The sequence below is a fragment of the Crotalus tigris genome, unplaced genomic scaffold (genome assembly GCF_016545835.1).
Source record: "Crotalus tigris isolate CLP2741 ecotype Arizona unplaced genomic scaffold, ASM1654583v1 scf7180000018371.15429387391:27106975, whole genome shotgun sequence".
Classification (NCBI taxonomy): domain Eukaryota; kingdom Metazoa; phylum Chordata; class Lepidosauria; order Squamata; family Viperidae; genus Crotalus; species Crotalus tigris.
Genome location: NW_024096970.1, coordinates 7,349,723 through 7,364,007, shown reverse-complemented (window position 1 = coordinate 7,364,007; position 14,285 = coordinate 7,349,723). Strand labels below are relative to the sequence as shown.

The 14,285-nt window shown below is 36.2% G+C and overlaps 1 protein-coding gene across 8 annotated transcripts in view; it reads right to left on the bottom strand.

Moving 5' to 3' along the window:
* Positions 1-14,285, bottom strand: part of ZMYND8 (zinc finger MYND-type containing 8) — a 126,628-nt gene that overhangs the window by 40,346 nt on the left and 71,997 nt on the right. For all 8 annotated transcript variants that reach the window (XM_039351255.1, XM_039351254.1, XM_039351261.1 and 5 more), the window contains one exon: positions 10,186-10,334. In XM_039351255.1, coding sequence (XP_039207189.1) covers positions 10,186-10,334 — 149 coding nt within the window. The remainder of the gene's footprint in view (positions 1-10,185; positions 10,335-14,285) is intronic.

Below are 14,285 nucleotides of genomic sequence, written 5' to 3'. Positions count from 1 at the left end.
CTGAATTACTTTTTAAAGGATAGTAACCTCACACTCACATATCAGGTGGACAAATTATCTTAAGGCACAGAATTACGCAAAACTTTTAATTTGATATGCTGTTTTATTTTCCTATTGTTCCCCCCACTCCATAACAAATTGCTACATTAAACTAATTCTTTTTTAATGTAAAAGTTGCTTAAAGACTGGACAGTTGGTAAAGATATTTGAATTTGAGTGAGGATATATTCCAACTATCATTTCATTAGCACATGAAATTCCTTTTACACATATATATACGTGAATCATATACAAGCAGAAAATGTACACATTAAGATTAATAAAGCTTTTAGAAAATAATACAATAAAATATAATCCTAGCAAAAATAATCTTTAGATTGTTATTTTTATAATATGGCATTCCAAAATATGATAGAACTTCTAAAAATGCACTCTAAAATAATTAGCAATAGTGTAGAATAGAAAACTGATAAAACTTTGATAGAAGCCTTGATCAAGCAGCAGTAAAATAAAATGCTCTTACAATTCCTATTAAAAGAAACTCCTAGTCTTTAGAGGGTTCCTCATTCATATTATCTTCAGCAAGATCACACCTGAGATTTGACATATTCAGCTTTTCAAGTAAGAAAACAAGATAGAAACAGTATCCCACATCTTTTACATACTTCCAGTCTTTTTAATGCAATGTAATCATCTAATAAATCATATGATTGTTTAAATTACTATAATCCCAATACTTAAAATTATACTGGATTAAGTTTAAAATGAACCTTGGGAAATCTGTTCAACATTACTATTGTTTTATGTTTCATCTCAAAATAAATGACTATATTAGCCACTGGAAGTATGCAGATGTTATCTTCACTGAAAGATATATCAGATGTGGACATTGTAACTGATATCTTTAAGTTACCTTTCTATATGCTTTAGGGACTGCCACTGAAAAGTGTCCAGAAATTTCAGCTGATGCAAAATCCAGCAGCCAGAGAGTTAAGTGAAACATGTTATTGAGATATTATCTGCTCATACAAAGAATCATATTGGCTTAAAAAAATACTTCTGGGTGCAATTCAGATAGTAATCTTGATTACCTTTAAGCATTAAATCAGTACTGTTAGTGCCTATAACATGGCCAACTTGTTTTTTAAAATCTTTTAAAAAATGTCTCTTGTATCTCCTGCCAATTTCTTAAGTTTATCTAATGGAACTAAGAGAGGGCGCCTTTTGTAACTGTAAAAAATTCAATCTGAAGAAGAATATAAATAAAACTGACAAAGAGATTTTGTTTCAAATGTATGGTACCATACAGAGTATCATGTAAGGAGTTGCAATCATTGGATTTCAAAAATGCTATAAAGCTATAATATGATGAAAAATATAACTAAATTATAGACCCAAAAAATATTATGCAAAAAGGTTGCTATGTTCCAGACAAGCTTAGAAAAAGAAATAAAAATAAGTAAGGACAAGATGACACAGGATTGTAGTCTTAGGAGTTGGGTAGTTAAAAGATTGAAACATTTTTCCTTTCTTTTGTAATATTAAAATTTGAGAACTAATGAAGATAAATGGTGTAAATGTTGACAAATAACAGATAGTATTAAACTAGGTTTGATGGCCACCCATCTTGCATACATGATTCTAGGCAGCTAACAAATAAAGTAGATAAATGGTAGCTGAGAATTATCATGACATCATACTTTCAGTGAGACAAATAACAGATAGTATTAATTTGACTAGGTTAATGTCATTATTTATTTAATAAATTTATATGGCCACCCATCTTGCATACATGATTCTAGGCAGCTAACAAATAAAGTAGAATAAAAAGCGAAAAAAATATCGGAAACAACATAAATAAAATAGCTGAGAATTATCATGACATCATACTTTCAGTGTAACCATGACCAAGAAATGGGTTCAGCCATACTATTAGGGTTCCAGGCTTGATGGCAAAACCAAGTTTTTAATTCCTTGTGAAAAGCCAGCAGGGTTGGGGCAAATCTAATCTCTGGGGGAATAAAATCCCACCTTATCTCACTTCATCGTGCCCTTCCCACATGTCCTTAGATTTTAATGGCTGAATTTATTTATATTTTAATGTATATTTGTAAACATATTTTAATGAGTGTAATCCACCCTTATGGTAAGATGGGTGACCAATAAATTTTAGAAATAAATAAAAAATACCTCTCTTACTGGATCTAACTGGATGGGTAGACACCATCAGGAAGAGACAATCTCAGGTAGGTAGGTCCCGTAAATTATTTTCAGTTTTCCTTACAGTTTTGCATAGCTTTCAAATGCTATGGACATGATTCATAAAGACTAGTATATAAATATTGAATAAATATAAACAACAGTTACCCGACATTAGTGCACAATGGAGACTTCCCATGGCAAATTTTAACTTTATATTACAAGTTGCAATTATTATATGCTGCTCCTTCCATGACACTCTTTTAAAAAGATATCAGTAATATTGTACTATGAAGAACTAAACCACCATATTTCGGCACATATGAAAACAGCAGCTCCTTTGAGAAGTCTATAATGCTAGGAAGGGTGGAAGGAGTCACCTTTGGCCAGATGGGCAGCATACAAATTTGATAAATAAATAAAGAAGAGGACAATGATCAGCAGCAAGATGGTTGGCACTCGATTACAATGACAATGAGTGCATTGTTACAAGGACCCAAAGAGTTAACTTGGGGACAGATTGTTCTGGAGCCTATGGAGTCACTAAAAATCAGTACCAATTTGATGGTAGACAATTAAGCAGAGAACTAAGAGTCGTTTGATTTCCAAATGTAACCAAAACTATTGGTATTCCCAAGTTTCCGCCAGAAAATCCCAATTTGCTATGAAATAAAGTATATGGCATCTACCATTCTTTAGTTCATATGGTGCACATTTTGGGCAAAAGTTGAGGTATTCTTTGGTGCAAAGTTGAGGGGCACTAATACTTTTGGCTGTACCTGTACCTCACTATATATGGATCCACATACAAAACCAGATGGGCAAAGCATCACTGTAGTTAGGTTTCATGGTGGGGACACTGGTGCTTGTTTCAGAGCAGAAACAGCATCACTAGTACATCCAGGGCTTGACAGCAGGCAGGGGAAGAAACATTTTGCATTTCAAAGGATTGGGATATTTTTCAGATTTTATGAGGACACATCAAAGAAATAAAGTGGACCTGTGCAGAGAACTGGATTTGAAAAACAAAATATCTTTTGGTTCATGAATGTAAGTACAAGTACCACCTGTTGGAAATTTCTTAAGCCAAATGTGCATTTTCCAGGGATTGCATACTAAGTTATGGAGGACAGCCACCAAACTTAGGAAAAAATGCAGATGGTTTTATGGTGTTCTCAAGAAATGACATATAATGTACCAAACATTCTATCCTCTGAAGCTAGCTATCTATATAGTTCTAGGATGAAAGAGTCCTTGAGTCCATCTGGTCCTATAACAGTTTATTTGTTGATCCACAGCCTTAAAAATTATAGATGATCCAACAATGGTGCTCAATTTTTCTACTAGGGCACCAAGTAACTAGTTCAGCTGTCTTGCCCAAAGATCTCTTTTAATATTAGTTTTACTATAACAAGTAACATATGCGACTTCAGAATGGCTTCATTAACTCCATTAAGGGTAATACTATCCTTTGCTGATTGGATTTCAAAAATGTAAAAATGTAAAAAAAGCTGAGTTTAAATTAAAAATCTATACTTGCATTTTTGCAAAATCATTGATCATTTTTATTGTCCAGCAATGACCCTGAGGCTAACCAAAATGAATATTGCACATACATTCTTGATAGTTATTGCTAATGTGTGTTGAAGTATACTGAACTTTGGATGTATTAAACCTTTGTATTACTTTATGTTGTATACTATCTGGATCATTAAGAGTGATACCTTTATTAAAAACCCTACCATATGCAATAGCATTCCTCCTAAGGTCCATACAGATCCAATCTTAATATAACGACCTAACCTTTTCAGCAGAACCAGGGGAAGGGTAATTTGTGATCTCCCCCTAAGTTCTGATATTGATTTTAGCCAACTTGTTTTATAAGTTGCAAAATTGCTGTATTAACCCTAATGTGGGCTAATATTCTCGCTGTTATTGTCAGACTGTTTTAATTTCTATTAACTTAATTTTAATGCTTTTAAGGAGGATTTAAAAATCCAATTTATTCAATGAAGCAGTCTCCTTAGTAGTGATGGCTGAGAGCTGACGCTGAAAACGGCAAAAGGGCTGTTTTTAAATCTTATTAATAAAGCTATTATGTTTTCCCGAAAGTAAGGCCTACACCAACAATAACCCCTAGCTTGATTTTGGGGGGTGGCTTAATATAAGCCCTATCCCAAAAATAAGCCCTAGTTTTAAGGAAAGGCACACACCTAAAAATCAAGCTAGGACACGGGTGACAGGTGTAGAGCTGTACCACCCGTCCCGCACCCACTTACCTTGCAGCCAGGCCTCTCCTTGCCAGCGCACTTCTTCTTCTGAGGCCTCTTCTGCAGCCAGGCCTGTATTTCTCAGTCACAGGGCTTTCCAGAAGGCCTGTGCAGCCGAGAACCGATCCATAACTCAGTTCTGCAAGATCTCAGCAGCCAAGCACCAAGCTATGGATTGAATCCATAGCTCGGTACTCGGCTGCTTAGGCCTTCTGGAAAGGCCTGACTGCAAAATGCAGGCCTAAATGAATGCATTCATTCATTCTGATCCAGAAGAAGTGGACCAGCTGGTGGGGGCTGTCGTTGCTGGAGGTGAGGAAAGGCTTATTCCAAAAATAAGACCTGGTGCCTCTTTTGGAGGCAATAAAATAAAATAAAAATAAGACCTGGTCTTATTTTCGGGGAAACACAGTAGATGGCAGACAGATTTAAGATTTTATAATTGCATAGTATTTTCATTTTGATTATAAATTTTTCATGGTCTATACTAGTTTTGTTCCTTTTATATAATTTTAATTGCTGCTTAATTCTAATATATTTATTTTTATTGTGGTTGGATTGTGCCATGGTGATTGTACACATTGTAAATAAACCCTTGTTGCATTCCTGTCTGTTGCCTAGAGTTTCTATGGCAACTGAGACAGTTTGAAAGTCAAAGAAATAAGCATTTTAGCATACTTTAGCAAGCATCATGCTGGATCATGAACCATATATAACAATCGCAATATTCACATGACACTTACATTAGTAATTTATACATAATTTATGTATAACATATGTTTTTGGACTAAGTCTCTTCATATCTTGCTATTGATTATATTTATGAAAACTGAAGTTCAACAAGATTTAAAGGACTTCACATTCCCCAGCCTTGTTTTATGACACAGTAATTGAAGTGGTAGAGCACAAACTGTTCTAATAATTAAGTTAAATATAAACCAGTGATGAATATATTACTTATACACATAAACATTGCTTAATAAACCTGATTTTTATAAATCAACTTTATAAATCAAATTTTATCAATGCAATAAAGTTATTACTATGGAAATTCCATTATTCTGAAAATTCTGTTCTATTGTTTTCTTTCAACTTAAATAATTAACAATTTAGAACAGGATAATGCAGAACTCTGTCCAAGGTTGACTGATTAGCCTGGAACTATTTGGCTGAGTCCCCTTTATGGATTACTGCCTTGTCGTGGCGAAGGGGCTTGCGTAACTCAATGAAGCTATAAGCTATGCCGTGCAGGGCCACCCAAGATGGACAGGTTATAGCAGAGAGTTCTGACAAAATGTGATCCACTGGAGAAGGAAATGGTAAACCACTCCAGTATCTTTGCCATGAAAACCCCATGGACAGTACTAAAAGAAAAAAGATATGACACTGGAAGATGAGCCCCTCAGGTCGGAAGGTGTCCAATATGCTACTGGGGAAGAGCAGAGGGCTAGTACTAGTAGCGCCAGAAAGAATGAAGCGACTGGGCCAAAGCCAAAAGGACGCTCAGCTGTGGATATATCTGGTGGTGAAAGGAAAGTCCGATGCTGTAAAGATTTTTTCTCCATAGGAACCTGGAATGTAAGATTCATGAATCAAGGCAAGCTAGACGTAGTCAAAAAAGAGATGACAAGACTGAACATCGACATCCTAGGAATCAGCGAACTAAAATGGACAGGAATGGGTGAATTTAACTCAGATGACCATCAGGTATACTACTGTGGGCAAGAATCCTTCAGAAGAAATGGAGTAGCCTTCATAGTCAATAAAAGAATAGGAAAAGCAATACTGGGATACAATCCCCAAAATTACAGAATGATCTCAATTCGAATCCAAGGCAAACCATTCAATATCACAGTAGTCCAAATCTATGCCCCAACCACTGGTGCTGAAGAGGATGAAATTGACCAGTTCTATGAAGCCCTACAGCACCTTATAGAATTAACACCAAAAAATGATGTCCTTATCATCATGGGGATTGGAATGCTAAGGTAGGAAGCCAAAAGATAACCGGAATAACAGGCAAGTTTGACCTTGGAGTACAAAATGAAGCAGGGCACAGGCTGATAGAATTTTGTCAAGAGAATACGATGGTCATAAAAAACACTCTTTTCCAACAACCCAAGAGATGGCTCTACACATGGACATCACCAGACGGTCAACATAGAAATCAGATTGACTATGTGCTCTGCAGCCAAAGATGGAGAAGCTCTATACAGTCAGTAAAAACAAGACCAGGAGCTGACTGTGGCTCAGATCATGAGCTTCTCGTTGCAAAATTTAGGCTTAAATTGACAAAAGTAGGGAAAAGCACTAGGCCACTCAGGTATGAACTAAATCATATTCCTGATGAATATACAGTAGAGGTGACAAATAGATTTAAGGAATTAGATCTGATAGACAGAGTGCCTGAAGAACTATGGATGGAAGTTCGCAACATTGTACAAGAGGTAGCAACTAAAACCATCCCAAAGAAAAAGAAATGCAAGAAAGCAAATGGCTGTCTGAGGAAGCTTTGCAAATAGCTGAGGAAAGAAGGGAAGCGAAAGGCAAAGGAGAAAGAGAAAGATACACCCAATTGAATGCAGAATTCCAGAGAGTAGCTAGAAGAGATAAAAATGCCTTCTTAAATGAACAGTGCAAAGAAATAGAAGAAAACAACAGAATAGGGAGGACCAGAGATCTCTTCAAGAAAATTGGATATGAAGGGAACGTTTCATGCAAAGATGGGCATGATAAAGGACCAAAATGACAGAGACCTAACAGAGGCAGAAGAGATTAAGAAGAGATGGCAAAACTACACAGAAGAACTATACAAGAATGAGCTTAACATCCCAGACAACCACGATAAGACATCCTAGAATGTGAAGTGAAATGGGCCTTAGAAAATCTGAGCAACAACAAAGCTAGTGGAGGTGACAGTATTCCAGCTGAGCTATTCAAAATCTTAAAAGACGATGCAGTAAAAGTGCTACACTCAATTTGCCAGCAAATTTGGAAAACTCAACTGTGGCCACAGGATTGGAAAAGGTCAGTTTACATTCCAATTCCAAAGAAAGGCAATGCCAAAGAATGTTCAAACTATCGCACCATTGCACTCATTCCACATGCTAGTAAAGTTATGCTTAAAATCCTACAATCTAGACTCCAGCAGTATGTGGATCGAGAACTACCAGAAGTACAGGCAGGATTTCGAAGAGGCAGAGGAACTAGAGATCAAATTGCCAACATACGCTGGATCATGGAGAAAGCTAGGGAGTTCCAGAAAAACATCTACTTCTGCTTCATTGACTATGCAAAAGCCTGTGATTGTGTGGATCACAACAAATTGTGGCAAGTTCTTAAAGAGATGGGAGTACCAGACCATCTCATTTGTCTCTTGAGAAACCTATATGCGGGTCAAGAAGCAACAGTGAGAACCGAACACGGAACCACTGATTGGTTCAAAATTGGACAAGGAGTCCGGCAAGGCTATATACTGTCGCCCTGCCTATTTAACTTATATGCAGAGCACATCATGAGAAAGGCAGGGCTAGATGAATCAAAAGTTGGAATTAAGATTGCCGGGAGAAATATCAACAACCTAAGATATGCAGATGATACCACTCTAATGGCAGAAAGTGAAGAGGAACTAAAGAGCCTATTGATGCGGGTGAAGAAGGAGAGTGCAAAAGTTGGCTTGAAACTCAACATTAAGAAAACCAAAATCATGGCATCCGGCCCTCTCAATCCTGGCAAATAGATGGGGAAGAAATGGAGGTAGTGACAGATTTTATTTTTCTGGGCTCCAAGATCACCTCAGATGGGGACTGCAGCCAAGAAATTAAAAGACGCTTGCTCCTGGGGAGGAAAGCTATGGCAAATCTAGACAGCATTCTAAAAAGCAGAGATATCACCCTGCCAACAAAAGTGCGTATAGTCCAGGCCATGGTTTTCCCAGTTGCAATATATGGGTGTGAAAGTTGGACCATAATAAAGGCTGAGCGCAAAAGAATTGAGGCCTTTGAACTATGGTGCTGGAGAAGACTCCTGCGAGTCCCTTGGACTGCAAGGTGTTCAAACCGGTCAGTCCTAGAAGATATCAACCCCGACTGCTCTTTAGAAGGCCAGATCCTGAAGTTGAAACTCAAGTACTTTGGCCACCTAATGAGAAGGAAGGATTCATTGGAGAAGAGCCTAATGTTGGGAAAGATTGAGGGCAATAGAAGAAGGGGACGACAGAGAATGAGATGGCTGGATGGAGTCACTGAAGCAGTAGGTGTGAATTTAAATGGACTCCAGAAGATGGTAGAGGACAGGAAGACCTGGAGGAACGTTGTCCATGGGGTTGCGATGGGTTGGACACGACTTCGCAATTAACAACAACAACAACAACAATTTGGCTGAGTAAATAACAATTATCAGCAATTCTAATACCTCACTGAATCCCCTTGCTAAGCTTATTAACAAAATAACTTGTTATATACTGAATGAATTATTATAAATATAAAATGTAATAACTAAAAGAGCACTGTAAAACATTACTACAGATATTAACCAAATATATCCTATTCTTTAGATTAATATATTTCTTCAAATGATGGTTAGCAGATTTTACATTTTTAGATTTTACTTCCAAACAATATTTGCCATAAATCATACTGTTCCAGAACTGTCCAGATTATGCCTACAGAAAAGTCTATTGGTAGAGCAATCTTGAAGGTGACTGTTCTCTTAGGCTATGGCATGAAAGCTTTGATAGGGGGAATCTGGCCACTAGTTCTGAGAATTCTGTTGAATAATAATTAAGACTCATTTTGTAGGGCAGATGGGTAGCATAATAATTTAATAAATTAAAGCAGGTACAAAGACAAATAGCAATATGGGCTTCTCTCTTTAAGAAGTTGGAGCCTTGGGCCTGCTTCACTATTTTTTGAATCTGGCTTTCTGCTATATACTACCTACTAGAACTGTTTTTGGTTTACTGACTTATGATGGGAATCAGAGGGACAGAAAAGATCCTGGGCAGCTACTAGTCCAAAATGGATGTGATGGCGCATACTTCTGAATATCATTTGCTTTGATGAACAAGAATAGTAACAATAGTGCTTAGACTTACGTACTACTTCACAGTGCTTTATAGCCGGCTCTAAGTGGTCAGCATATTGCCCCCAACAATCTGAATCATTTTACCAATCTCAGAAGGATGGAAGGCTGAGTCAGCTTTGAGCTGGTGAGAATCAAACTGCTGGCAGTCAGCAGAATTAGTTCGCAATACTGCATTCTAACCACTGCACCACCACGGCTCTTCAAATAATGTTTGGCAGATTTTACATTTAAAAGAGGAACCCTATCCAGATATCTTGCTTTAGGGTTTTCAGAGTCCAGCTGACACTCAGAAAGCAGAATTATGGGACAATAAGTCTATAGTTTGATCCAGAAGGTTCTTATAATACAAATTGTTTGTTCTGCTGCTGAGTTGTTCTCTGTCCCTCTCTCTATTCCATCTATTTATATAGGAGTATATGTGTGTTTGTGTATATATGTATTTACTTATTTTTACAAAATTTACTTATTTTTACAAAAAAAACTTAGTTGAATGAAAAATTAGAAATCAAGAAGCAACTTTCCTCTTACACATGATTATCGAAGACATACTAGAACATTTAGATACTATCACAACTTCATTTACAACATTGTTGTTCAACGTACATTGCTTCATAGTCACGATTTCTATTACCTGTTCTTTATTATTGCTGTTCAATAAGCCAGGTTTCTTTTTCTTTTTAATTGGGCTTGTTGATGAATCTTCAGGGGAATGACCATTAGAAGAGTGTGGCGGACTTGGAAACTTCCTTTTTTGAGCTGTACGTTCAGCAGAGCCAGGATCTTTTTAAAAAGATTAAAGAATTACAACACTGAAAAAATATAAGATATTATTAACACTTGCACTACTTTTTAGTAATGGACACAATAGCATTTACCTTTGGAGATTTAAAAGTGAACTGGTTTTAAAAATAGTTTTAATTAAGAATCTGTACGTCATTTTTCCAAACAGAAATCTTGTGCCAAAAAATCTGTACATAAATTAATAGCAAACTAGTGATATCTAAAAATACATCCACCTCGGTAGAACAATATAGAATTTTTTTCAAAGACCCATTAGCAGAAGCAACAAAAATAAAATGAATTAAATACCATGGTGCAACATTTACATAAAATGTTAAAATTAAGCTTAAAAAGCCAGAGAAAGTTTAAAAAGTAATCCTAGAACTGAACTGACATCTGAATAAGTGCTCTGAGCAGGATATTCCAAAGCAGAGTGCTCATGGAGTTTTCATTTTCACATTCAGATTTAAATTTATTTGTAATGCAAAAAACATTGTTTCCCTAATATATTGCATCCAAGTGTAGCAAAAAAAAAACCTGGGTAAAAATTTACCTCTCCATTTTATCTATTATCCATCTGTAATTAAGAAGCCAAGAGAAATTAGAAAAAATATGAAACTGAAGTTAAGAGTAGAGTTATATTACTTTAAAGTTCTATACAGTTTTCAGTAACAGTATGGGCCTAGTGAAGGGGCTATATAAAATCCAGCATCACTGTTAAACACAACTGAAAAATCAATAGCTTAAAATAATTTTTTAAAAAAAAAAAAACATTTTAGTTCTGCCACTGATATAAAAGCAAGTGCTCTAGAAAGGTTCTACTGCCAATATAAAGCATACCCAGAAATCTTAAATTAATTTTAAGATTGCATATTCACATGCAAATTTTTCAGTAGTGTGTATGTATGTCAGTTATCACATCAACTCACATCATATCTATGTTTATGTTAATCATAAAATACATCTGTTGACTCTTTCCCCAACTAGTGTGGCTAGCCAACAATCAGTGCTGACTTAAACTGTTGCCTAAATTCAAGATACATGAAATGTACAGTCAAAATTAAACAGAGAATGTATGAAACAGGTTGGTTTAAAGCTACAATCATTGGTCAGTTGAGATCAGGAAAGCTGTACCTCCTAAGTTGGATGAGAGTAAGCCTTATGTGAACAAGCAATAGCAGTATAAAAGCCATAGCAATTGGGGAGGAGTCAGAAGCATAAACAGGCACATTCCTTGTTTAAGAATAAACATGATATATAAAAGTACCAAAACACCTAACATCAACTTCTATTTTAATTAAATAGCTAAGAGCAGTTTCACATGACTAAAATAACTTAAAAACACTAAACAAAACATAGTGACTTCATGAAACTTTATTAATGCAGGTAAATTATTAGAATTCTTATACTGTCCAACGTAATAACTCTTCATCTAGAATATTTCCTCAAAATACTCCTCATAATATTCTATTTTAAATTATTATTCCCACATCGTGGAATGTGTGTTCTTAGACAATTAGTTCTATTACTATGAACAAAAATTAATGACCAGCACCCCTTCATCTATAAATTTAAGAGCTCGCAAAAACAGTCTGATACAAAGCATAGAGGTATACAAGAAGTCACTACATGCAAATCCTTACTCTTTGTCCAATTTTAAAATTATAAACTATTAGGCCAGCTGGCCTCTTGTGGAACTGGAACAACAAGCTCCAAATTCTTTTCCGTAAGAAAAAAAAAAAAGACTGGGTTTCTTTAGTTTATGTGTTTCTAAACCACACTATTTCCCAACATCTTATTATGTTAGTAACATGTGGAGCAATGTAAATACAGTAATCAAAATGCATAAAATGAATAATATGTATTTTCATAATATGTATTTTTTTTCAAACAGAACAGAATACTGTGCTCTGGGAATTCAGTTCATATCCTGGACCAGCCCATTTGAGACATAACAAAATCCCACATGTGAAAGAGTTACAACCATTCCAAATAAATTAAATAATGTAGCTAAAAACAGATTTCTTGCCTATAAAAATCTGGATGGCCACTAAATGTAAAGACTTACAGAAAAATCTAGTTAGTTGCTGCTGGGTAACAATTATTCCATTTTTTAAGAGTCCAGATGTGGTAGACTTCCTCTTAGTTTTCTTTCAACTAAAAACATAATTTGCTCCAGATAGTATCCTAATTAAAAAGTTTATGAGGAGATATAAATTGCATTCATCTGGCACACAAGACACAACCTGTTCAATCAATTACCTCTTCCATGGCAGAATATACAAAATAAATTCCAATTAGTCTACTGGGGCTACTTTAAAACAATGTTTTAAAGCAAAACTTAAGTCTCTAATTTGCTTCTTGTCCACCTAATCTTGAAGATGTGAAGAACATTGATTATCTCTTTAGATTATATTCCCTCCACCACGGCTGGTTTCTACAAAGAAGTAAAAAAGGAAAATAATAGCAGTTTCTTTGTTTGTGAAGAGGAATCAATTAGCAAAAGGAAAGAAAAACCTTGGAAATATACCGAAGACACCCCTCTCTGCCTGGCTGTCAGCATTTACATCTTGAATGAAATTACCTTACATTATTTACAGTACACAGTGTAGCATAAAACAAAAACATTATTCATGAACCGTAAAGGCATGATCAGAAAAGTAACTCTTTACATTTGAAGTGCAAAATAAAAACTGCAGCACACAGACAAAAAAACTCCAATAAATTCAAGCATGTTCCTGTAGCAAAGTGCACCATGGCTTATATCAATGGTACACAATAGCATGAATAGAGAGTACACATAAACACACAATTCTAAGATTACTAACTTAACCAGCAAAGTAGTTTTTACATTTTTAAATACATTCTAAAGCAGTGGTTCTCAACCTTTCTAATGCCGCGACCCCATAATACAGTTCCCCATGTTGTGGTGACCCCCAACCACTTATACATCACCGGGTGCCAGGGGCATGGCCAAAGAAAAGGGGGGGAAAATGGCGGACAGCCTTGTTTGGCGACCCCCGTGAAATGGTCGTTCGACCCCAAATGGGGTCCCGACCCACAGGTTGAGAACCACTGTTCTAAAGACTCCACAAATGGCTAAAAAAAATAATGCTATACAATGACCATAAGGCAGAGATCCCCAACCTTGGCCACTTTATGACTTGTGGACTTCAACTCCTAGAATTCCTCAGCCAGCCATGCGTGCAGAGGAATTCTGGGAGTTGAAGTCCACAAGTCATAAAATGGCCAAAGCTAGGGACCCTGCCATAAGGAAAAACAAATGGCACCAAAGGCCAAACCTCCAAGAGTCTACCCAATTCAAGCAAGCCATCAATATAGAAGGGGGGGGGAGAGGAAGATAAATTATTTTTAATTGGTTTTGATAATTGAATTATCATTTTATCTTTACTCACTAGTTAGATGAGTGGCTATAAAAATGTTTAATTTGAACAGACTAAAAACAGGACATGAAGGCTTCTGATTTCAAGATCCAGAAGTTCCTGACAATGGACACCAGCCAGAAGGAGGGCAGGAAGGGTCTAGTCAGTGTCAAAAGTACTAGGATGAAATCCAGAGCATCCAGGAATTTATCAGTAAGATAGCACCCAAAATGAGAATGTTTGAGGCAGCAGTAAACATGGGAGGAATATCAAGAAGAGGAAGTGCTATGGAAAGACAAGACCCTGCAAAGGACATAACTTTGCAGGTCACTGAGGTGGTTAAAACTGAAAAATCTACCAGTAACTGAAAATCACTGGACAAAAAGATAACACTTGATTATAGCAGCACAATAACAGGCACTAAGAATCAGATCCATAAAACAGGGATCTACCACAACAGACAGAACCCAAGATGCAGATTGTGCAGAGAGGCCTCAGAGGAATACATGGCAGCAATGTGTAAGATGCAAGCAGGAACAATACAGACTGAATAGCAAAATCTAGGAGC